Source organism: Tachypleus tridentatus, chromosome 9 (assembly GCF_004210375.1).
Source record: "Tachypleus tridentatus isolate NWPU-2018 chromosome 9, ASM421037v1, whole genome shotgun sequence".
Classification (NCBI taxonomy): Eukaryota; Metazoa; Arthropoda; class Merostomata; order Xiphosura; family Limulidae; genus Tachypleus; species Tachypleus tridentatus.
The window spans coordinates 123,459,920-123,482,643 of record NC_134833.1 but is presented as its reverse complement, the minus strand read 5'-3'; the positions used below and the strand labels follow the sequence as shown (position 1 = coordinate 123,482,643).

The following is a 22,724-nucleotide window of genomic DNA, read 5'->3' as shown; positions in this document are numbered from 1 at the left end:
TCGTTGAGCCCTAAGATTCCCTCGAATGTGCAAAAGATCTCTTGAGGCAGTAGACGTCGCAGTGGTGGTCCTATTCCGAAGGTGACGTAACCGGATGTAGCGATCTTGTGCGGGCATGGTTACACGAGGTCTGCCAGATCGTGGACGGTCACGAGTTGATCCATGTTGTTGGTGACGATTCCATAGCCTTGTGATGGTGCTTTGGTGGACATTCACAGCTGTGGCAACATCTGATCGAGATTCGCCTGCTTCCAAACGACCAATGGCGTTGCTGCATTGTGCTTCAGTCAGTCTTGGCATAACTGTATTGCGTGTCAGTGGCTTAACACTGAGCTATGGAAACCGAGAAACCGTCACTTTTATAGGAATTTTGCACATGTTGCACTTGCAGAACATGCAGATCTTTAAACACATTTATTGGACACGCATGCGTTTTGGCGAAAAATCCAATGTTTTCCTCCGTTTTCAAAGTGCACAACTTTTATTGTCATTTTGGTCTGACAATCAGTGCCTTAACACGTGTAACATCACATACTCTGAGATTGTAAAATTATTACATATATTTCCCTTTAAAATAACAAAAATATCCCTTTTGCGTTTCTTTTTTTGAAGAGTATATTTGCATTGGGCCTAACGTTAGAGTTGTAATGTGAGAACCGTGTGGCAATAACGTTAGGCCTAAATACTGTAACTAGTTTACTGTAAGTACACTGGAAACGCTATTGTAGCCTGAAATAATGAAGTGGACTATTCCCAACTTAAGGCCGTTGTTTCGAATTTACTTTCGCATCCATGCATGCAGATAAAGTTTCAGAAATATGCCTATTTTGTTGATGTATGGTTTGTTGGCTCATTTCAAGTTCCCAGGTCAAAACTGAGCTCATAGTCGAGGTTACAACTCATTCTTCAGTTATTTTAGTTGCATTAAGATACTCTAACCTTGGCCTAACCCATTATTTAGTAGTTCAACATGCTGTGCAGTTTACAAATGATTATATGTCATATACGTGTGCCAGTACAGAACTATCACTGTATATAGGCTACTACAGTCCACAGCTCAAAATTAAGAACTACCCAACGTCCTGGGGCATATAAATATTACCTGAGGGCAACAGTTCTTGCTATGTCTATTTCTCGAGCGGATAAGTGATATTTTACGTTTAAATAATTGTCTTATTGGTCATCCTTAATGGATTTTTTTGCCGATAATGGGCAATAACAGCCTGTAATAAAACTGGAAGCCGGGCAAACAAGCCACGATTTCTTTCATTAGACATATTCCACCTGCCGCACCGGTAACACATATTGTAACACATAGATTAAAAGTTTGTGAAAACTATATTGAACAGCCTTGTTCAGTAGTTTCTGTGTGCCGATGACATCACCTTTGGGTGACAGGGTTTCAGAGCTAGCGATTTTTGTGAACAGATACCCTTTCTCCAATATCTGGTTGTCTTCATATAATTTACCAAGCCCAACAAGTCTGTGCGTTCAATAAACAGAACAGCAGTTCTTCTCTGTGGTTAATATGTGGTTTTACCAAAGAATGTGACTTTTTGAAATATTTCAAAAAGCAAAGGAAATATGATGATGAGAGTTTAGAATTGAATAGAGAAAGTGATATTAGTAAAGACAATAGTTGTACAAAGCAAAAGGAACTCTGTAGTGAAGATGACAGAAATGAGAAGGATAAAATAGTCGAGGAAAAAGCAGACAGCACCGTGTCAGTGGCATCATTCCTGCTGCTTCGGTCGCAAGATCAAGCAGTCAAGGAGATAACTTCTGCATAATGCAATAAGTATGACTTGGAAAAGCAATCTTGGAGTTACGAACCGAAATGGGAAGAAGCATTCCCTTGGTTAAAGTTTGATCAAGAAACTAATGAAATGTTTTGCAAGGCATGCAAAAGCCACAAAAACGTGTGTAAAGGAGATGGTATCTTTGTAAAAGGTACCAGTAATTTTCACCTACAATTGATCAAAGTCCACGATATAAGTGAAAGAAATACTCCGTGTGTTCAAGCTGCCAATGCTGAATCCAAACCACAGATTCAGCAGATAGATTTATGCATGAGAAATTTACATGCTTATGAGCTTGAGAAACTGGAAAAACATTTTACCACCACTTCTTACTTACTAGTAACAAAACAGCCGTTTTCTCTATTTGGGCTTTTTTGTGAGTTACAGAAAATAAATGGATTGCAGCAAGGAGACACGTACATAAATGATAAATCAGCGAAAATTGTTATCACATGTATTGACATCGTTATGTAAGATCTGTGTGCAGACCTTGATAATGCTGAAGAGTTTTCCTTCATCTCAGATGTATCTAAAGACACTGGAGTAATTGAAGAAGAAACCGTATTTGTTAAGGCAGGAAATGTTGTTACAAAATTTATGGCCTTGCAAGCCCCACCTAGTGATACTGCCACACGATTAAAAAAAGCAATTTAAAAAGCATTTGAGACAGTTGGTGTGAAGAACTGCAAAATAAAGGCAACCACTATAGGTACTGATGGTGTTTCCATCAATAATGGAGCAGAAAATGGACTAACCACACTTCTTTCTAGAGATGGGATGCCATGGTTAGTTAGGATGTAGTGTGTGGCCCACTTTTATGAAAGAGGACTGTTGGATTCTGTGTAGGAATAAAACGTTTTTATCATACCTTCTGTTAGGACTTTAGAAACAGTATCATTTCAGTGCCAAAGCAAGCAGGGAATTAAAAAAGTGTCAGCGATGCTCTAGAAGAAAAAAACATTAAAACCTGTGAACATCCTAGGAAGAAGATGGGCTCCTAATTTCTAAAGAGTGCTTGAAGTTCTGATAAATAAAAAAATTCAAATCCATACTTATGTATTAAGACCATATAACTGAGTGAAAAGATGTTAGTGCTACAATGGTTGGAAAGCTACAAGAAACATTGGGTCTGTTCTTGGATAACATAGCAGTATTCACTGGTCAGCCCATCTCACCACAGCTTATTACAGTCCCAAAATGTGGTCTTCCTTTAAATCATTTGAGAAAAGCAGGTACTCCAGGACAAGAGAAATGGCATACAGTTCAGCAGTAAACACAAAAAATGTTGAGGGGATTCTGTGTGCAATCATCGAGACACAACAAATCATGGCAGATCCCACAGAGTCACCTGATTTCAAACCATCCATATAAATAGGAATAAAAGGATGGTTCAAAATCAGGTGACTGTATGGGCATTGCCATAGTTTGTTGTGGTTCGGTGGTTGCACACAGAATCCCCTCAACATTTTCTGTGTTGTTCACTGCTGAACTGTACGCCATTTCTCTTGCCCTGGGATCACATAGAAGCAAAGCAGGACTTAAATTGCACTATTTGTACTGACTCGCTTTGTTCTCTACTGGCCCTGGAATTGCTTCACATCAGTTCTCACCAATATTCAAAAGCGACTGACCCATTTCTCTTTTAACATATACTTCTATCCAGTTTTTCTTGATACAAGGCCATGTTGGTATTCACAGGAATGGGTTTGCTGACACTGCAGCTAAATCTGTCTGCTCTGGCACTATCACTGCTGTAACTGTTCCATACATGGACTATGGTCCTGTATTCAAGACTCAGCTCTGTGCCAGTTGGCTTAAGAGTGAGCAACGTGAAAACAAGCTTTTCCAAATAAAACCCTCTATTGAACTTTGGCCGCCTTGCTTCCATAAGGATCAAAAAGAGGAAGTTTCCTTAATTAGACTATGCATTGGTAACAGTTTTTTAACTCATTGTTTTCTTTTATCTGGCACTGATGCACCACTGTGTTGTCTCTGTAACATTCAGGTCACAACAAGCCACATTTTACTGTCTTGCTGTCGTTTACGGCTCTCAATGATAGCACCAATTTAAACATGTTTTGTCCCATGGTCTATCAGTAACATTACAAATATTTTTAGTTTTTTAAAGACCATTAATCTTCTTAATGCCATTTAAATTTTTAATTTATACATTACATGTTTTTTAATGTAATTTTCTTTTAAGAATCAAAGTCCATGTAGTTTGATTTGAAATTAAAAAATGGCCAAAACATCAAATAGCTCAAAACCAGAACTGGAAAGGCCAACTTCAAGTGTCTAATGCTGTGCTGTTTGAACTACTCATAATTCATCCTGGTGAGTTATAATTATCAAAATTTTGCTACAAGTCTTTTAAAACTTCTAATTTTACTTTCTGAAAACGGCCATAATGCCAAATAACTCCAAACCGAAGCTTCTAGAAATGAAAAGAAACAATTTATTTTGTACATTTAGCAAGAATGTTCACTGCTTTATTGAAACAATATTGATGAATTAATACCAATACTAAAAGTTGCAGCCTGTGAATGAAGAGTGGATATTGTTCACTGATACCTTCAATATAGGTCCAGATCGAATATGTTGTCCTTCAAAACAGTAACATATATGCATTTGTTCCTATTAGTCAATCGATTCACTTGAAGGAAACATACAAAACTATCAAAATTCTTGTTAATAAGGTCTAATACATAGAACATGGCTGGCTATTTTGTGGAAACTTGAAAGTCCTTTGAATGTTGTTGCATTAAACACCCAGTCAGACAAAGTTTTCACATTTTGTGTGTGAAATGGGATAAATGACACAAAATCAATGCTGGATAAGAAGTAATGGCTACGCAAAGTCAGCCAGATACCAGAATTACAAACATTAAATATGAAAGTTTGGTTGACACAAAGAATGTCCTATTACCTTCATTTCGTATAAAACTGGGCTTGATAAATCAGTTTGTAATGATCTTAAACAAATATGGTGACTGTTTTAAGTATCTGTATGAGGAATTCCCAGGAATTTCAGAAGCAACACTTAAAAGGATTTTGTTTAGCGTCAGATTAGGAAACTAACTTAAAATGAACATATCTAAGTCTGTTTGTTTATTTGAAAATTTTCATTAAGCCACACAAAAGGTATTCCAAAATTAGCTATAAAATACTAAAGAAAATGCAGCTTGTCATCAGCATCCACTGTCAACTTTTGGGTTACTTTTCATCGAAGAAAAGTAGGGTTGATTATAATGACTACTTGGCTGAAAAAACAAGCATGTTTCTTTGGACGAGGATTCAACCCACAATTCACACTGTGAGTTCAAATTGCAATATGTAAGATCATAACACATAGTTTTGACACTAAATGATGTAGATTTCACAAATATATCAGGATGTATCTGAATGCATATCTGTTTGACATCAACTTTCCTCTCATTTATTCATTTTTATCAAAAAACATTATAAAAAATGTTCATTGAGGCAAATAAAATAATAATTTGATCTAAGCAAGAGTTTTATTTATTCCTATTTTGTAACAACATTCTTACATAGAGGAGAAATGGATCTTATTTTCAAAATCTAAGAAGCTGAATAATAGGAAGTCATGACACCCAATATACTACTGCTCTTGGAGAAATCTCAAAAATACAATCTGTTAATTTTCTTGTCCTAAAATGATGCCAATCTTCATGGCCAATATATTTTAACATGTATATTGGGATATTTGGTTTTTGAGCTATTAATGTGTATCTAGTTATCACTGTAGTGGGCTGTATTGTTTTCACTGGTCAGCTACTTCAATGAATGGATGCTGTGTTAAATAATAAAAAACATTTGTTTAACAAAAGTGCACATTACACATGGTATTCGGAAAGTCACTGCACACTTATATATTTATTAACAGATGTGTTTCAATACAGAATGCAGGAGGTAAATATGAGTGACAATTATAAACAATGTTGAAAGTGACCCCTGTTGGCATCAATACAGGCTTAGATCCTATCTTGTTTCTAATCACCGCTATCAGTTGCTGGCTTGAAATAGACTGAATAGACATATCATTACAAAACTGCACAGTGATTTTCCGAACACCCTGTGCATCACATACAGTTTGTTTAATTAGTCTCTTTATACAGTACTGTGTGAAAGTGTAAGGGTAAAAGAATATTTTGTCATTCTTTCCATTTTATGGGCTAATTCTTCCATGTTAGTACTGATTGTAAATTTCAACACCATGGTAGTGATTCACTGATCACTTTTTAACAATTAAACGAGCTGGTGTGAGAACACTCAGTTTTTAGAATTCCCTACACTTGTACCTTGGACATGTCATAATGGTTCTGTTTGAATGAATGTAGTGATAAAATTTAGGGCCTGAAATAAATGTCATGGTACTACACACAATGTTTTAACTGTGTAGAAAAAATCTAGCATATTGAACAAGTATATGCTAGAAGAAATATATTTAAGAGCAATCCACAAATAAATCTTGATAAAAATAGTAATAACACACATATGACGTTATCATTCCACAGCCCAAAAAGAGGAGAGAACTGTCAGTAGATCAGAGACTTTGCTTAAAAGCTTTATGTGATGCTAGTTGGACTCTTCATCTCATTGCTGTAGACTTGAACCACAGAGAGTTTACAATATGATAACCTCACCAATTTTGGATGTAAATTCATTATTACTATCTCTAATGTTATTTAAAATTTTTGTCATCACTATAGAAATAAAAGTTTATGGAAGTATTCAGAGGTTTGGTAAGAAGATCTCTTCTTTAAAAAAAACCTCTTAATAGTTGCTAATAACAATCAATATAACCTACTTCTTTATAAACTGCTGCTATTTCATTTTCATAAACACAGGTTTGGGCAAGAACATCAGTCATACAGCTAACTGCTAAATATTCCATTATTACCTAAACAAAGTTTAAAATTTCACTTAAATTTTATTATTTAATAAAATTATACATAATAATGAGACAAAATAATTTATTTTCCTCTTTTAAGAATATTTTAAATAATCATATATCTAATAAAAACAGAAAAGTTTTTCAAACAATTGTTCATGAAGTTGGAACTGAGGTAACAACAGTTGTTTAACATTATTTAAATGTAAGATTTTTATTATCTAGAAAGATTTGTGGTTCATAAAAATATTACAAACTCAATTTCAAGTGTTAAGAAAGTGTCAATTAACAAAGACTACTTTTCTACTTTTAGTTACTTCTTCAATTTATAACTTTTATTTTTCTACCTCAAAATATGTTTTTCATTTTTTGAAGCACACTCTTCCCAGCCAGCAAAAAGCGTTGATTTGACGTTGAAACAACGTTGGCAAATAACGTTGCAAAGACGTTGATCATCAACGTTGAATAATCATTGATGTGCACATTGAGTCCACGTTGAAAAAACGTTGAGCAACGTTGTTCCCAACATTTGAGGTACAGTAGGCATGACGTTGAAAAAACGTTGACCAACGTGGAAGCAACGTTGCTCAGAACATTTTGGGTACAATAGGCATGACGTTGAAAAAACGTTGATCAACGTGGAAGAAAGGTTGATTGCAATGGTGTAGTTAGGTAGGTATATGAGAATACGTTGGCTAAACGTTGATATTTGGTTGAGAATACGTTGGCTAAACGTTGATATTTGGTCATTTACGTTGAGACGTTGGCTAAACGTTGATATTTGGTCAATACGTTGAGCTAAACGTTGATATTTGGTCATTTACAAGACCTTATACAACTTTGCTTGCTTGTTTGTGAATATTTTATTGGATAATGAACACCAATGGGTATTGGACGCAAGCTGAGAAGCTTATTAATGTCTGCTCCCATACTAATACAAGAATCAACAAACATTACTAAGCTAAAACATGCACTGGTTGCAACAGATTAGACAAGTTATAGATAGTGGTTAAGAGTATCAAGAATCAGTCAAATACATAGTATTACAACTTTGCTAATTCCAGTAACATCAGGGTTCTAAAAGCTTGATGTGTGAAGGGAGATTTGTAACTTTTTTTGTGGAAAGACTTGGCCAAACAAGCTCACTGAGCAAATTTCACTGAGTTGGGGAGGAAAGGTCAGCTCACTTAGTCTTTATCTTGAAGGATAACAATGACACAACGTTTAAGCAGTAGTGAAATTTATTACTGATAAACATCACTTTAATTTGTATATTGTATGAAATATGACAGAACAATGTCCGTAAACATTCTCATGGCCACTGGTAACAAATTCCACTTATTTTGCATCTTTTGCGTGACCAGTCAGCCATACTGAATCTGATCAGAATTGTTTTACATGCATTGATACTCCATTTTGCCCTCACAGTGTACCAAGTTGCAATAAATTCCTATCACAGATCTCTGAGAAAACTTTGTCCACAATTATGGTTGACTGCCTCCTATAAGCTAAAGCATGGGATGACTTTGATGTGTGTAGATGGCGATTTCTCATAAGTCTACAAGGTGAATTATAAGAAATGCAGCAGGGTGCAAGGACCATTATTACCATTGATGCATGTCACTTTATTTTGTGATTTGCATGAAATATGACAAAACAGTGTCCATGAACATCTTCTTGGTCACTGGTAGCAAATCCAGACGATTTTGTGCAAATCCAGTTGGTCATCTTGGATCTGACAGAATAACTGTCTCATGTGTATTGACACCCTATATTGTCCTCACACTGTACCAAGTTTTCTTTCTTTCACTTTTCCTGCTTCCTAGAGGCAGCATATTTGAACCAGCTCTGTGCAGTCTTCTTGATGACATCATCTGATGCCATCTCAGCCACAGGATTATCCCTGACAGCTCCTGCAAAGAAAAGTCCCATTATTTACACTTATTTATCTAAATATTGACTTTGAAACTATTATTTTAATTAAAGTAGGTCGAATAAAGCAGATTCTCACCCATTATTTTGGATTACTGTTTTGTCAGTTGAAGCATACGGATAAAAATGCACTGCAGGCCAGTGCAACGCCCCTCAGCCCTCGTGCCCCAGTAAAGGAAAGCCTCAAAATCTCAAAGCACCTCAAGGTTACTCATCATAAAGCTAATCCAAGATCTTGATAAAGTACACAACTGTTACAAATTCTACACCTCCAACTCTTATCCTCCACAACTGATCCATGTCCCAACCCTACCACTGAAAACAATTAAGAATGGTAACTGATGAACTGATATAAAGATCAGTCCCATTTATAACCTTCCATAACTTATCCATGTCACCAATGAAAATAATTCTAATTGCTTTGTGACCTTGAAAAGTAGATCAGGGTGGATCATCATCAACCTTGCTTAGATCTTGAAGAGACATACAAATGAAAAATATCCCCTCCCTGCATAAAGCTGTAACAATATATCCCATATCACATATGCCACAAGCTTACCTTTAAACATTTCAGTTAAATTAATCTATGACCTTGAAAAGTAGGTCAGTATCACTCATCATTAAAGTTGGCCAAGATCTTGATGAGATAGTTGATTGTTTTTAATTTCCATTCCTAAGATCTGGATGAGAGGCATTATTAATGTTAATTTGACTGTCCTAGCTCGAAATTTTTGCAACTTATCCTTGTCACAAGCCAAAATTCAACAAGTTCAGGAACATCACCCTGTACAAGGCTTGAAAATAATTAATCACAATTGATTAGCTGTACATGTATTTACCACATGGTTTGATCAGCATGCACACTGAAAAAAAATAAGATTACAGCAGGTGCATTTTGCATCACAAACTTCGATGCAATACTGCTTTTTCCAGCCTTGCTGTAACCTTGAAAAGTAAGTGAAGGACATGCAGGATCACACTCATTTGAGAATTTGGCCAGATACATAATTGATATAAATTTGACTTTCCTATCTCTAAACCTTTGCAACTTATTCATGTCACAACCCCAGCTTTGAAAAATCCAGAAAAAAAACACATTCTGTGACATTGGAATTTAGTCAAGGTCACTCAGCATCACACTCACCCAATGCCCAATGTTATCTGATATCATTAAAAATTTTCAACCTACTGTCTATGCAAGGAGACAATAGCTGAAGATTTCAAATTTCCATCTAAGTGTCTGACAGAGGAACTTAATTTGCTCTGAATATCTAGCAAATGAAGGAAGACTGACAAATATGTCAGTTAATGACACTTACTGTTAATGACTTGTAACAAATTTGTTGTAGATATGGCCTTCTTTGGTATGGTAACTAAGGTCCCATCATCTTGTCTTTTTTTCCTTTCATGTCCCATCCAGTTGAACTGGCTGGCAAGGCTGTTGGTCATTAGACCTGTTAGTACATTTCTTGTGACAGCATCCACACTGTCACCACCCCTCATACTTAGCTTCCTCACCTACAAAATTTCGTGATATTTCCAGAATGAAAATTGCATCTATCATGTGTTAACTGATGCACATAATTTATATTGAAAATACATTTCCATAAACTGATTATTGCGTATGCTTTAATATTCATCATTCTTTTTCATTGAATTCAAAGGTAAGATCTCCGGAACACATTTATGGATAAAGTACCTGTAAAAACAGAATGAATGTTCATGCATAGAAACCATGATAGTTTAAAGTCAGAAACATTCAGCATCCGTTGAGGAGTACATCATACAATTCATTTGCCTTTGACATACATACACTACTGTAAATCCCTTTATTCTCCCTAAAATCTAGTTAATTCAGATTTACTTACGACAGCATCTGCATTATGCTGAATCATAACTTTGTCATTCAGGGTGTTGAACCCATCCATTGTACTAAGCGGCAGAGCTGGGAGACCCTGTGGCCACACAGACAGATTTATGGATGAGTTGGTGCTGGCAGGCCGACCTCTCAGCAAAGTCTGCAGAAGGCCTGTATTCATGTCCACTTTTTGTTGTAGCTCTGCTAGCACCTGAAGAATTTTTCTTTCTGTCTGTGTGATTCCTGCAGCACCTTTTTATTTAAAAATGGAAAATTCCATTTATTAATAATGTGTTTATATTGGCTGCAACTGTAAAAACAATAAAAGTATGACTTCTATCATGATAAATTTACAAATTACTTGCTTGATTCTGGTGATTGCTATATTGCTACAAACTAAATGAAGCTTAGTTTAAATTTCTGACATGAAAAATAAACACTTATTTACAAGTTAGACCAGACCAAGAAAAAATGGTCCAAGTCACCAACTCCAGTGCCCGGAGTCTGTAAATCTAGGTTTTCTGGGGGCCTAGCCCAACCCAAAGCGATGGAAACTCAGCATTGTACAGGCATTCACATTTTTTAATGTACACTGCCTATCATTTCTGGCATACATCATAATCATTTAACAAATCCACACAAACATTCATATTTACCATTGGTGGGAGTTGAAGCTACCTGAGGAGTGCTGGTCACCTTTCTTCTAGGACCTGCAGATACACATATACAGTATATAGAAGAGCAGGTTAATTAATCTGGGCCAAAATTTTAGATAGGTTATGGTATGCAACAGATTGTCCAGAGGGGAAACATACTGCTAAATGATTCATCTTGCTGCCTTTTCTACTTTACTACATTCCTTGGAATGAGTTTAATAAAATGTATCTCAAAGTACCAGAGAGATGTAACACCAAAAGTATGTGTTTAGATGCAGCATATCAATATATCTGTAATATAACAGCACTAACACTAACAATAATAATACAAAATAATGTATGTGTGTACATACCAGAATATGGTGTACTGTGAATGGCAGGGTGTATTTCTCTTTGTGGTGAGGAGCTCCTACTTGTATCACTGTCATGCATCTCTACAAGTTAAATTATTGCCACTCTTTAATATCTTACATATAAGGTTAATCAGGTACATCTTATTTCCAGTTACATCTGCAGAACCCACAACATTTCAGAACCTTTCAGATATACTTTGAAATGTTGGCAGCAAAACAAAACAAAAAAAACCCACAGAAGGTAGGTGAATTTAAGAATATATATTTTCCCTGCCCTTCATTGTGGTCAAATAAAAAGCACATAAATACCAGTATTAAAACAGGTTAATTACAGTGGCAGATTGGGGGTGGTGGTGGGTTGTGGTGCATTCTTGTGCCACCTTGCCCCCCCCCCATGAAAATTGATGGCCTAAAGACTGGGTGCCTGTATGCTTAAAGTACTATTTTTATGTTTTCCAGTTTCTAACTTCACCTAACAAAGTAGTGCTTATGAGTGGAAAAATACTGGTTTGTGGAAGGCTGGCACCCTCCTTAAGCAAACCCTGTATCCACCCCTGTTACACAGAACTACGTTTGTAAATTTTGAAACTGCCTTTGTTGAAATTAAAATACCTTTCTCAAAAATATTTAATAAGATGTTATATAAAATATGGCAAATTTTGCTCTTGGTTTATACACAAGTAATTGTACCTGAAGATGAACCTGAGCCAGAGGGCCCAGCTAATGGCGGCTGGTTCTCGTCAACAAGAGAGCTTCCATTGAGATCTACAACAAGTGCATTTACATTGCATGAAGAACATGTCATATTTTGTCACCTTTTAAGCCTGGCTGTGGCCCTGTCATGATGATACAGTACTAGGCAGGGTTTTCATGTTTAACAGATATACAATGAGGCAAATAAAACATTTCAGAAGGTTAAAAAATTTTTTCATATCCATAATGCCCTGTATCTACTGAATGCCCTGAACAGGAGTGTATACTATTACTATGTCTACCAGTGATTGAAGTAAAAATGCATTACCATGGTTTGTCAGGGGTGTTAGTGTCCTCTGGATTCTGTTGACTTCACCTACAAAATGGAAAAGGACATAATTCTATGGCAAGATGACAGTTATGGTATCAACATTATGGAGTGTATGGCAAAGCTTAAACCAGAAGATGCACTTGTAGTTTAATAAAAATGTTGAATGAAACTGCAACCTTTATCATTAGAGTAACATTTTACTGTGTAGTTTACCTGACACACATCTTCTTTTTGGGGTCACTATTACATGCCCTCCAGCATTGCTTATTGGCTCTGGTGGCTTAGGTATAGTCAGCTGAGCCAAATCCACATGATCATCTGACTCAAACTCATTATCAGACTCAGAAACTAATCTCTGTGTGGGCCTATACAAAAAGAAGCATATTTTTTTACAAAAATGTATCTAGAAGGCTAATATTGCTTTGCTAAAGTGACCCAAAAAGTTATTCAATTTGAAAATAGCTTGTCACTTTGAAAATAAGTTTGTCATTTAAAATACAGTGCTATTTTTCTTTTTTTTTTTTGTATACATCATTTTCATTCATTCTGAAGTGGCACCTTGATCAAGTAACTACATATACATGTAATTCAAGCCTAAGGCAAGTATGCACTCATTTTTCTTGTGAGAGGTCCCATAATAAGAATCTTTTACTCTAAAAATATATAGACCTACTCAGCTGACATGGTCTTACAGTTCACCAACCACCCATCATAATATAAAATCAGATTCAAATATTATGAATAAATTTAGTTCTATTACAAAATGTACAATTTTATATTGACTTTAAGCTGAGACTGTTCCTGCAAGGTCACCATATCTGTCTATTTATGTCAGGCTCTAGCAAAGTGAAAAAAACATGGCTTGATTTAATTCTCATTCCATCCCTTTAATTTCAATTTACAATTTACTTATACGTGTGTGATTCGAGTGCTGAACCCTAACCAATGTGAGCTTCACATTTTACAGGTACCGCTATCATATAGTTTTGAGATAAAGTAATTGGAGTATATTTTTCTTAGCCAGTATGTGTTAACTTGAAAATGTGATAGTTTGAGACAAATTGTTTAAAACTGCAGTCACTAGCAAAGCATACTTTCTCTTTCTGGTGCAAATTCTTGGTCCAATTTCAGAATTTTTAGCTTCTGGATCATCTGTTTCAAGAGAAGAGGTGTCCTCTGCAGAACTTAATTTCCCTCTCACCTTAACATAGTCATCTGTAAAGACAAAAGAGTCTCAAGTAACAGGTATATCACTTTTCTGTCACTCAAATATTCAAATCTGAAAAATTCAGGAGACAGAGGTAGACTTCCACTGAGCAGGGCCTGAGAAACCTTTGTACATGCATGCCTGTGTCAGTGTGCTAACAGACGTCGGAGGAACAGATGTCATTCTTCCAGTTTGCCAACATCTCACAGGTTCACTAAACATTACATGTACTTGCTCAACATGCAGTTCACATCCACTACTTAAAATGCATATGTAATTATGATAAGGACAGGTTTTAAAAAATTGTTTTGATTTTTTTTATGTTGACATATATGGAATGTACCTCATGATGTTTTTGCTAGACAGATACTTTATAACAGAACACATCCTCTACTAAGATCTATATGGACACAAAGTGGAAACATAAATAAATTTCCATGCACCATGTATTATTGTAGTTTTCAACTTACCATCTGAATAGATGACTCTAACATCATACTCATCCCAATGATCCTCTGGAGGCATTCTGTCCAGAACAGCTTTATTCAGGCTTTGACCTTTTTTGTTCGGCCACTTAATGGTGCATTCATCCAATAGCCAGTCTGATGGTGCCACCCCAACTTCATTATCCTTTGTGAACACTACTATCACATATTCTCTAATTTCCACCTCCATTTGGTTGGATCTGTCAACATTAGCCATGTAACTATGCTGCCTTTAAGAAACCTGATTTTCTAATTTTTACAATTTTCCATTTAAAATACTAAACATACTACAGTAATATTCATAAAATATATCAATGTCAAAATTTGCTTGCAGATGTGACATTTGTGTAAATGTATATGCTCTACCTACATAAAATTATCTGTTCACTCAGTCTTTGCTAAAGAAGAAATTACCTTATCCTTTTTCACTTTATAATTGTAAAATGGACTCAGACAAATACCAAAAAATCTCCTGAACATCCAAATTAGTCAAACTGCATATTCTCAAGGCCCCTGTTATAAGCTGCTGTCAGGGTTTGCTTTTAATGCCAGTAAACAGGTTCACTGCCTGTTACAGAGTGATACAGTTCAATTTACCAGCACTGAAATTTGTTCCTCACAGTGTTAAATATACAGACACAGACCTATTTTAACCTAGCTACTGAAGTTTTCAACTTGCCTCCTTATGTAAAAGCTAATGAAAACCCTGTGCTGTATAGATGTAATGTGACATGAATGTTACAGCTCCATCATAACAGTTCCCCCTTTCTACAGGTTAGTCAGTTGAACATTATGGTATTTCTCATACATAAGTATGAAGCTGATAAAGCACCTTGGCCCCTATTCCCTTGCAGAATTATTATAATTGACATACCCCGACACACATATACACCCATACACAAATAAAAAATTCCCCCTTCACCAAACACCAAAAACCAAATAAAAAAATATTTTCTCTTTAGTAGGAAAGGGCCTGAAGTGTACAGAATAACTCCTGATATGACACATCACTGCATTTGATTTACTCATTTGTATGATTGAGTGGAACTGCTATATAGCCTGACTTGCTAGGCCAGAGAGCACATTTTCCATTTAATCTGAAAATTGAAACCACAACTAATTCAGGTTTCAGGTTAGAAACATGATGAATTCCTAAGTCTGAAGACCTCAGAAGGTGTTTGAAAAAGTCATTTACCTCTGCAAACTGTTTAACAACTAGGAAAATATCCTCAGATTGGCCATGTTTGGCAAGCAAATTCTGCACAATACATATTTCCCCATTAAGTAGCACACAATTGTTTGCCTGATCCAAAGTGATACAAAATCTTGGTAAAAAGAGTTGGCCATACTGGTTGTAAACTTCAAATAATTCTGGAACAGGACCATTGCTGTGCTCCATCTTCAAAAGAGGATAATTTTGGTCACATGCAGTTCCCCTAAATAAGCTCTGTGACTCTGAAATTCGGCGAGCTACTTGTTGGATAGGATGCTGTGGTTTTCTAACCATTTTTTTCACTTTGCCAAGAAAATTTTCAAATGGAAAAGCTGATATATTATCTAGGGGGTCCAAACCTATTCACTTCATCGGCAAGATGGACAAGTCCATGGACATTGTAGATAACTTCTTGGTGGCCATAAATTTGTGTATACTCTCTCACAAAAAATACCAAAAGTTCTCTAACATAATCCACATAATGAGTACACAAACGTGGACTGGTCAAAATGTACATACTTACAGAGAGAAGAACAAAATTCTTGTAGAATGTATCAGACAATAATTCTTGTTGTACACTGGTTCTTTTGTATTGAAGGATATCCTTCAATACAAAAGAACCAGTGTACAAAAAGAATTGCCTAAACTCTGTAGCTTTCCATCGGTCTATCTCACTTAATGCACGGGGTTTGCGCGCAAATTCTCTTGGAGAATAAGGTGCCAAAGCTAACAACCTACCAGATATCTCCAACACTGATCTACTTGGCAACCTGCAAGTCAGTGACCCTTTTATCCAATACAAAAGAAGACGTCGCATCACACCTAAACAAACCAAGTGCATATAATCTAGAGGCACTTGAGTTACCATACCAATATCCAACTCCAACAAGGGAGATGGAATGTCTGTATGATGATTTTCATCCAGCATGTCTCTAAAGCTTGCATCAGTCCTTAAGGTTGCATCAGTCTCTTGGAAAGTGACCTTGTTGTACCATGTCCCTTCCTGTGTACATTTGTCACAGCCAAAATATCCATTGTAGGGTTTACAACATTTGACCATTGCCCTTGCTGGAGCATCACAAATTATTGCTGATATCCATATTTGGAAATGTCTGTCACCAAAATTCAATCCAACTCTTTCTAAATATTTCATTTCTTCCACAAAATCTTTCATATATTCATCCAAATTTTGGGGTTTGGAATTACCAGCAAATAAGCCTATTAAAAATGGTTGTTTCAAGCCCTTATGGTCCAGCATTCCTAAAATAGGCCAAAACTGCAGTTTAGAACTTTTAAATAATGGCAGCCCATCAATATTAATTTGGAGCAACAACTTTTTTACACCTGGAATAGATTCAGGATACAGCATTTGGTTAATTCCTTTAGATATTCCAAAATGGTGATACAACCCTCCTGCAATAGGCTTAACTGTAATGCTAGTGCTTGTTTTAAGCAAAGTTCTAGGATCTTTTGGCAAACTTGGATATTTTTTGCAAAGAATGTGGAGAAGGTCTCCGGGTGCCCTGTGTGTAATTTTGTGTTTTGCAGCCCAAGACCCTATTTCATCAGCCAAGTCAGGTTCTCCATCAGAACCTTCATCATCATTGTGATCATCATCAGAAAACCTATTCACTGGCTCTTGAGCCATAATATCACCTAAACAAGGCTGATCACTGTGGCCTATCATGAATCCGTATAAATCTCTGTCATCTGTTTCAGCTTGAGACATGGTATTACATGAAATGTCACCTTCACTTTCCACTTCCACAGTTGTGCTCCCTGCATTTTTTGAAGGTGAAGAATCACCATCTTCACTGCACCCCTTCCAAAAGTAATGTTCCCGCTATTGTTAACATAAGCATGGGCTTCCTCATACACTGAATATTCATTTTCTTTCACATGCATTTCCTTTTCAGTGCCATTTTCACAAATTTCTAGAATATATTCCTCAGCTTTTGCTTAGCTCTCCTTTTTAGGCTCCACTGTGATGTTCCCATACCTCTCTCAGAAGCTGGTCTTTTTCCAGACATGGTTTCTGTATTTCATGACAGTCCTATGACTAATAAGGAATTTAAAATGGACTGAAATATTTCAATTGATCTTCACTAAATGGTTCTAATTCAAAGGTTAAATACTTTTTCTTTGTGCAGCAGGAAGAAATTGCAAATTTCAAGATGTGCAAGAATGCAGCCAAATTTTAAGGAACTCCAGAAATAGGAGGTATGGGAACCCTGACCCTGAATTTGTAGTGATCACATAGTCACAGGGCAAAATGGCCAAAATTATGGTAATATTAAGCATTTAAGTCCATTAAACTAATGTCCTGTTGCCCTTCACAGCTGTGACAGCAAGTCTATTATACTATTAATTTGAAACTTTAGAAAACTACTTGTAACAATAACTATCTAAGCTAACAATTAGATATAGCGAAAAAATTACTTTGGGTGTCTATTAATAAGATGCTCTGTATGTTTCAATAACAATAAAGGCCTACAACAGTGCAACTTGAAGAGGGAGGAAAACAATGCCCACAGGAGTAAGCAACTGGAACCAAGCAGAGAGCCAGTACAAATTAGATAGACTCTATAGCCTTGGGTAGATTGGCAAATTTTTTCCCAGAATCAGAAACTTCTTATGCTACATTATTTAACAATGCCTAATACTACTATGATGTAGCCTTTTGAGAGCTACGGTACCAGTATTAAAAAAGTACTGAAATTTCTTCTCAAGTTTGTGAAAAAATCAACTGAAATCGGAAGATCGGCATATCTTACATTAAATAGGCCCCTAGGTAGGTTTGAAGTCTCGGAAATGGCTTCAAGATCGATGTTTGTGATTAATCAAACCAATCTTCCACAACCTTAATCACAATCTTTTTGAATTTCAACAATCACCAATTTGAACATGCAGTTTGACTAATACCGTTTCTATCCAATTAGATGGATACACAAAACCTGCAAGCAATGCTTCAAATATCCAAAGGCAAAACTTAATTTCACTGGACCTAACGTACCTGGTACTAGTAACCTTTGGAATTAAAAATCAGGTTTCTTTGATGGCAACGGTAGCAGTACTGAACGTGCTTAACGAGCAATGTCTCCTTCAGCAAGTGACCACGCAGCTAACACAAAGGCTATCAACGGTTTGCGCGCGATACTAGTAGGTCAGCGATATCAGATAACCACCCGCATCGCTTTGGTGCACACCGCGCTCAGCCTGTAGACACGAGCTGGACTGCACAAGGTCAAACTAAGTCTAAACAGATCGTGATGCGAAATACCAAATGTGTCACGTTTGCACGCACGGCGATCTATAGTGGCGGGCGCGGGAACCATGCCGCGGTTGTCAAATGCAAAGTGCTGATCAATTTGCTACTGTATTTTAACCCATGATTCATGATATATTGATTTATTCATTGGGTGAGAACTCAAAACGATTCATGCACTGCGTAATTTCATTATTATATTTCATTTAAAAATTGTTTTTTGTTTTCTTTCAATAACAGAATCCTAAGAATGTAGGCCTAATAAAAATAGAACTAGGTGAAAATAAACAGAAGTGAACATATAATTAAGACAATAAGGCGTCCACGTATACCAATGCAAGTAGGAACGATAAAGGTATACGTAAAATTATGTTTGAAAACCATAGGCGACGGAGCGAAATTTTGGTTGGGGGGGGGGGTGCAACCTCTACGCTCGGATGCGATGAGCAAAAAAAAGTCCCCAATCCCACAAGGTCTCATGCTTGACGTTAAATCGTGTTCATAAATATATGTAAATTGGAAGTGATATATAGAAGAGGGTCTTTTGTTTTGTCTCACACACCTGTGAATAATACCGAAAGAGCATTAACAATTTACACATGCTGGCAACGCATGTTTACCATCCAGGTAGACAAGGAAAATCATATAAATCCACGCCGAAGGAAAAAATTGCGTCCTAGCAAGCTAAAGGAGCAAGATAACACAAAATTTATATATTGACCATGGAATGTTGGGTGCGCCAGGCCCCCCATATTTTTTGTTGGGGGCGCCAGGACCACCCTGGCCCCCCCTGCTCCGCCGCCTATGAAACTTTAAATTGGTAGATCTACCCTCGCGATTATGCATGCATGACAAATTGTCTATCATATGGGAAGGGGATATCAATCCTGCAACCAACTTCAATTTATCGACAAATAAAGACTATAATAATTATTATTGGCTAGGGTAGTCCCTATATAGAATTAGGCCTATCCTGTGCCTTTTAGCATCATTGTTATAGGCGGCGGAGTTTGGTTGGGGGGATTCTCCCCCTGACGCAGGTTGGACAAGCAAAAAAAAAAGGTAGTATTTTAGTCGCCCTATTCTATATCGTTCGTTCATTATTGAATGGAAATACTTGCCTGTATAATAGATTTTGGTGAAATTCTGTACAGAAATACTTTTCTTTCAAAAATACCATGCACTGCAGTAAAGATTCCAAATCTTCGATCTTCAATGTGTGTTGGCATCGTGTTTGATGTTAAGTTTCTAGAAACTTTAATTTAAATAGTTGTCATTGTAAAAAATCATTAATTTTATCTGATCAAAATATTCCGGCCAACATTCCACAATTTTCTGCGATCAGTTTAATAATGAAAATTTATGTCTGACAGCAGTCTTGGGAGATTTCCAAAACCGAGTACGATGTTTGCTATTTTAACCACCCATTCTGTTAGTCATTTTGAAAATAGATAACCCTCTGCACCCGTCTGGTGATGGTCAGATGAAAAAACCGTCAGGGGAGGGGAGAGATCAATTACCAATATAGAAGTTTGGGAGAAATGGCAAAACAAAGTCATTTTCCAAAATTTTTCCTTCGCATCTTTACCGTTTCGTCATAATAGATTGCTCCAGCCACAGATTCATCCCTGTCTCTGCAGTCATCTGCCCTAAGATAGTTCCTATGTTCCTATTTGCCCGTACGATGAAGTACAATCAGCATTATTGTCTGTACTGATAGTGTACAACAATGGCTTTTTAAGGAAGAGAGCATTGAAAGAATTTTGACTTTCCTTACAGTATCATTTTTCAAAGTCAGGGGCGTATATTACCATTAGGCATTTGCCTTAACATCAAAGGCTGTCCAGAATTATATATCTTATAATTTCAGTCCTATAAATTTCATTCTCCTAAGCTTCAATATGTTTAAATTTAGCCCATTTATAATGTAATTTTGGAAAATTTTCAATATCCCACCCCCCGGGTCTTTCGCGCCCTCGCAACTTTTGTCTATATACATGGTTTAATGGTAATATACGTCCCTGAAAGTGTTCATATTGATGCGTTGTATCTCTACTTGACTATATTTAAAGGATGTGATCAATATATATGTATGTACTACTAGTTTCTGAATTCAACTTCATACTTAGTTTATGTGAAAAAGTGATCTTTCAGCAGGGGCGGATCTAGGATTTTGGAAAGGGGGGTTCAGACTATGGGACCTGGAGAAACTCTATGAACAAGGCCCCGAGGGGGGTTTAGCGCTAGAAATTCACGAAATATACTGCAAAAAAAGGTAATTTTTCCCGGCAAGGGGGGTTTAAACCCCCTAACCCCCCCTGGATTCGCCACTGTTCAGTGAAAGAAGAACTTTTAATGATGACATTTTTGGTTTTGCAGCAGTGGTGATTATTTTTTTCGCAAATCGGCATTACATGTAAAAGAAAGTCGTCAGAAAGTTTTAAACATAAATAGATAAAAATTAAACGCTTAAGGCCTGTCACTCGAAAATTACATGGTAATTTAAGTAATTCACGGTTGAATTCCAAGTTTTCATATAGGCCTACAGTTTATGAACCTGTCTGCACGTAAAATTTTGTTGTCACCTGGGTGGGTGGGTCGGCGGGGCTCTCCCTACACCGTATATACTTTCATAACTCTCTAGCTACGCCCCTGACGTCTGTCACTCAACGATATTTGAACGTTTAGCAAAACTACATGTTCTCAACATTGAATAAATGTCGTGTTTTTCACGTGGATAATTTGTCTTTGATGCAACGATGAATCAACGTCTGTCGCTCCACGTAACTGCAATGGTTGGCCATACCACAAGTCCTCAACGTTGATTATATGTCGTATATTCAACGCCATTGGCTACGTCAATATTCAGACGTTGTTCCGACGTTTAATCAACGTCACACTCTCAACGCAGTTAGCATGGTTGGCCATACAACCAATTCTCAACGTTGGTTAGACGTTGAGTATCCAACCTCAACCATTCTTCAACCTTTCCAACCTCATTTCAACGTTTATTCAACGTCACCTTGCGCGCTGGGTTTTTATATATTGGTAACTAATGCTGTAATCTGATTCCCAACAATTATAAAAGATTACATTGGATTGTATTTTGTGTAAGAGACTTAAAATTTAACAATTTAATATTTATTGTATTACACACTAAACAATGTTTACAGTTTTGTAAATAATGCTACATTTGAGAGTACTGCAAATAATTTAACAAACTCAACCTTTTTTGAATAAAATAATTTAAACAACCATGTACATAACAGACGTACATATAAAGAAGTTGAAACAAGCATAATAAAAACTAAAGAGTGCTGATTAGAGATAACATACTGGAAGAAACTTAGAATAGAAATGTATAAAGTTATTTCAAAGTTATTTATATATGGAATGAATTAAAAAAGTCATTGTATCGGAACCAAATGTGGCTGCAACCTCCCACATTAAAACTGTTACATATTACTTACAACTACAATTTAAACAAAGCAAACCTGTGAGAGTGATACATAAATATATTCTAAAACTTGTAAAATTGCTTGAAATTGACCACTTAATTAAATAAAGACAATATGTTAGTGTACACTCTATAACGGGTATTATTAAAATGTAACATTAACAACACTAACCCAAAGCTCATCACCAACAAGATAGCGATCCAAATAGTTGACGATGATTTGGACGTTTATTTTTGTCCACTACTAAGAGTTCGGTGACGATAAGCTCTTTTCTTGGTTTTCATTGATCTCTTTAATTGCAACTTAAGACCCAGTACCAGTTACTATGGCTGTGTAGATAGTTCCTGAACCTCTGAAACAATAAAAGTATCATTAGAATTTGTAATGTGCTACAACGTGAACATATTACCACATGCTACTTATAATATTATTGTACCTTTTGAAAAGTAATGGATTAACACATGTTTTTAGTCTTATATTTTTGTAAGGTGATAAAACTGTATACTTTCCTTTTAAGTTTATTATACAGCAGTTAGAAAATTGTGCACAGTTACTTTTTAAT

The 22,724-nt window shown here is 36.2% G+C and overlaps 2 protein-coding genes and 1 long non-coding RNA gene across 5 annotated transcripts; all 3 read right to left on the bottom strand.

Annotated features, from left to right (window-relative positions):
* Nucleotides 1-5,305: 5,305 nt before the first annotated feature.
* LOC143226247 (uncharacterized) lies at nt 5,306-22,507 on the bottom strand. The gene is made up of 3 exons (XR_013014430.1): nt 22,334-22,507; nt 6,628-6,720; nt 5,306-5,610 (listed from the first exon to the last, which is right to left on the bottom strand). It is a non-coding gene; the product is annotated as an uncharacterized LOC143226247 (long non-coding RNA).
* Nucleotides 7,504-17,038, bottom strand: LOC143226246 (uncharacterized). Of its 3 annotated transcripts, XM_076457010.1 has the most exons (9): nt 14,212-17,038; nt 13,629-13,749; nt 12,748-12,899; nt 12,532-12,579; nt 11,511-11,591; nt 11,158-11,211; nt 10,512-10,753; nt 9,963-10,161; nt 7,504-8,624 (listed from the first exon to the last, which is right to left on the bottom strand). In XM_076457010.1, exons 1-9 carry the CDS (start codon nt 14,441-14,443, stop codon nt 8,518-8,520), a joined length of 1,236 nt encoding a protein of 411 aa, XP_076313125.1. In that variant the 5' UTR covers nt 14,444-17,038; the 3' UTR covers nt 7,504-8,517. The 3 variants fall into 3 exon arrangements, with proteins under 3 accessions (XP_076313125.1, XP_076313126.1, XP_076313127.1); XM_076457011.1 differs by lacking the exon at nt 11,158-11,211 and having other exon boundaries at nt 7,564-8,624; nt 14,212-17,032; XM_076457012.1 differs by lacking the exons at nt 11,158-11,211; nt 11,511-11,591 and having other exon boundaries at nt 7,564-8,624; nt 14,212-17,032.
* LOC143226245 (uncharacterized) lies at nt 15,780-18,989 on the bottom strand. The gene has a single exon (XM_076457009.1). The coding sequence runs from the start codon at nt 17,166-17,168 to the stop codon at nt 15,780-15,782; it is 1,389 nt and encodes a 462-aa protein (XP_076313124.1). The 5' UTR covers nt 17,169-18,989.
* Nucleotides 22,508-22,724: the final 217 nt, after the last annotated feature.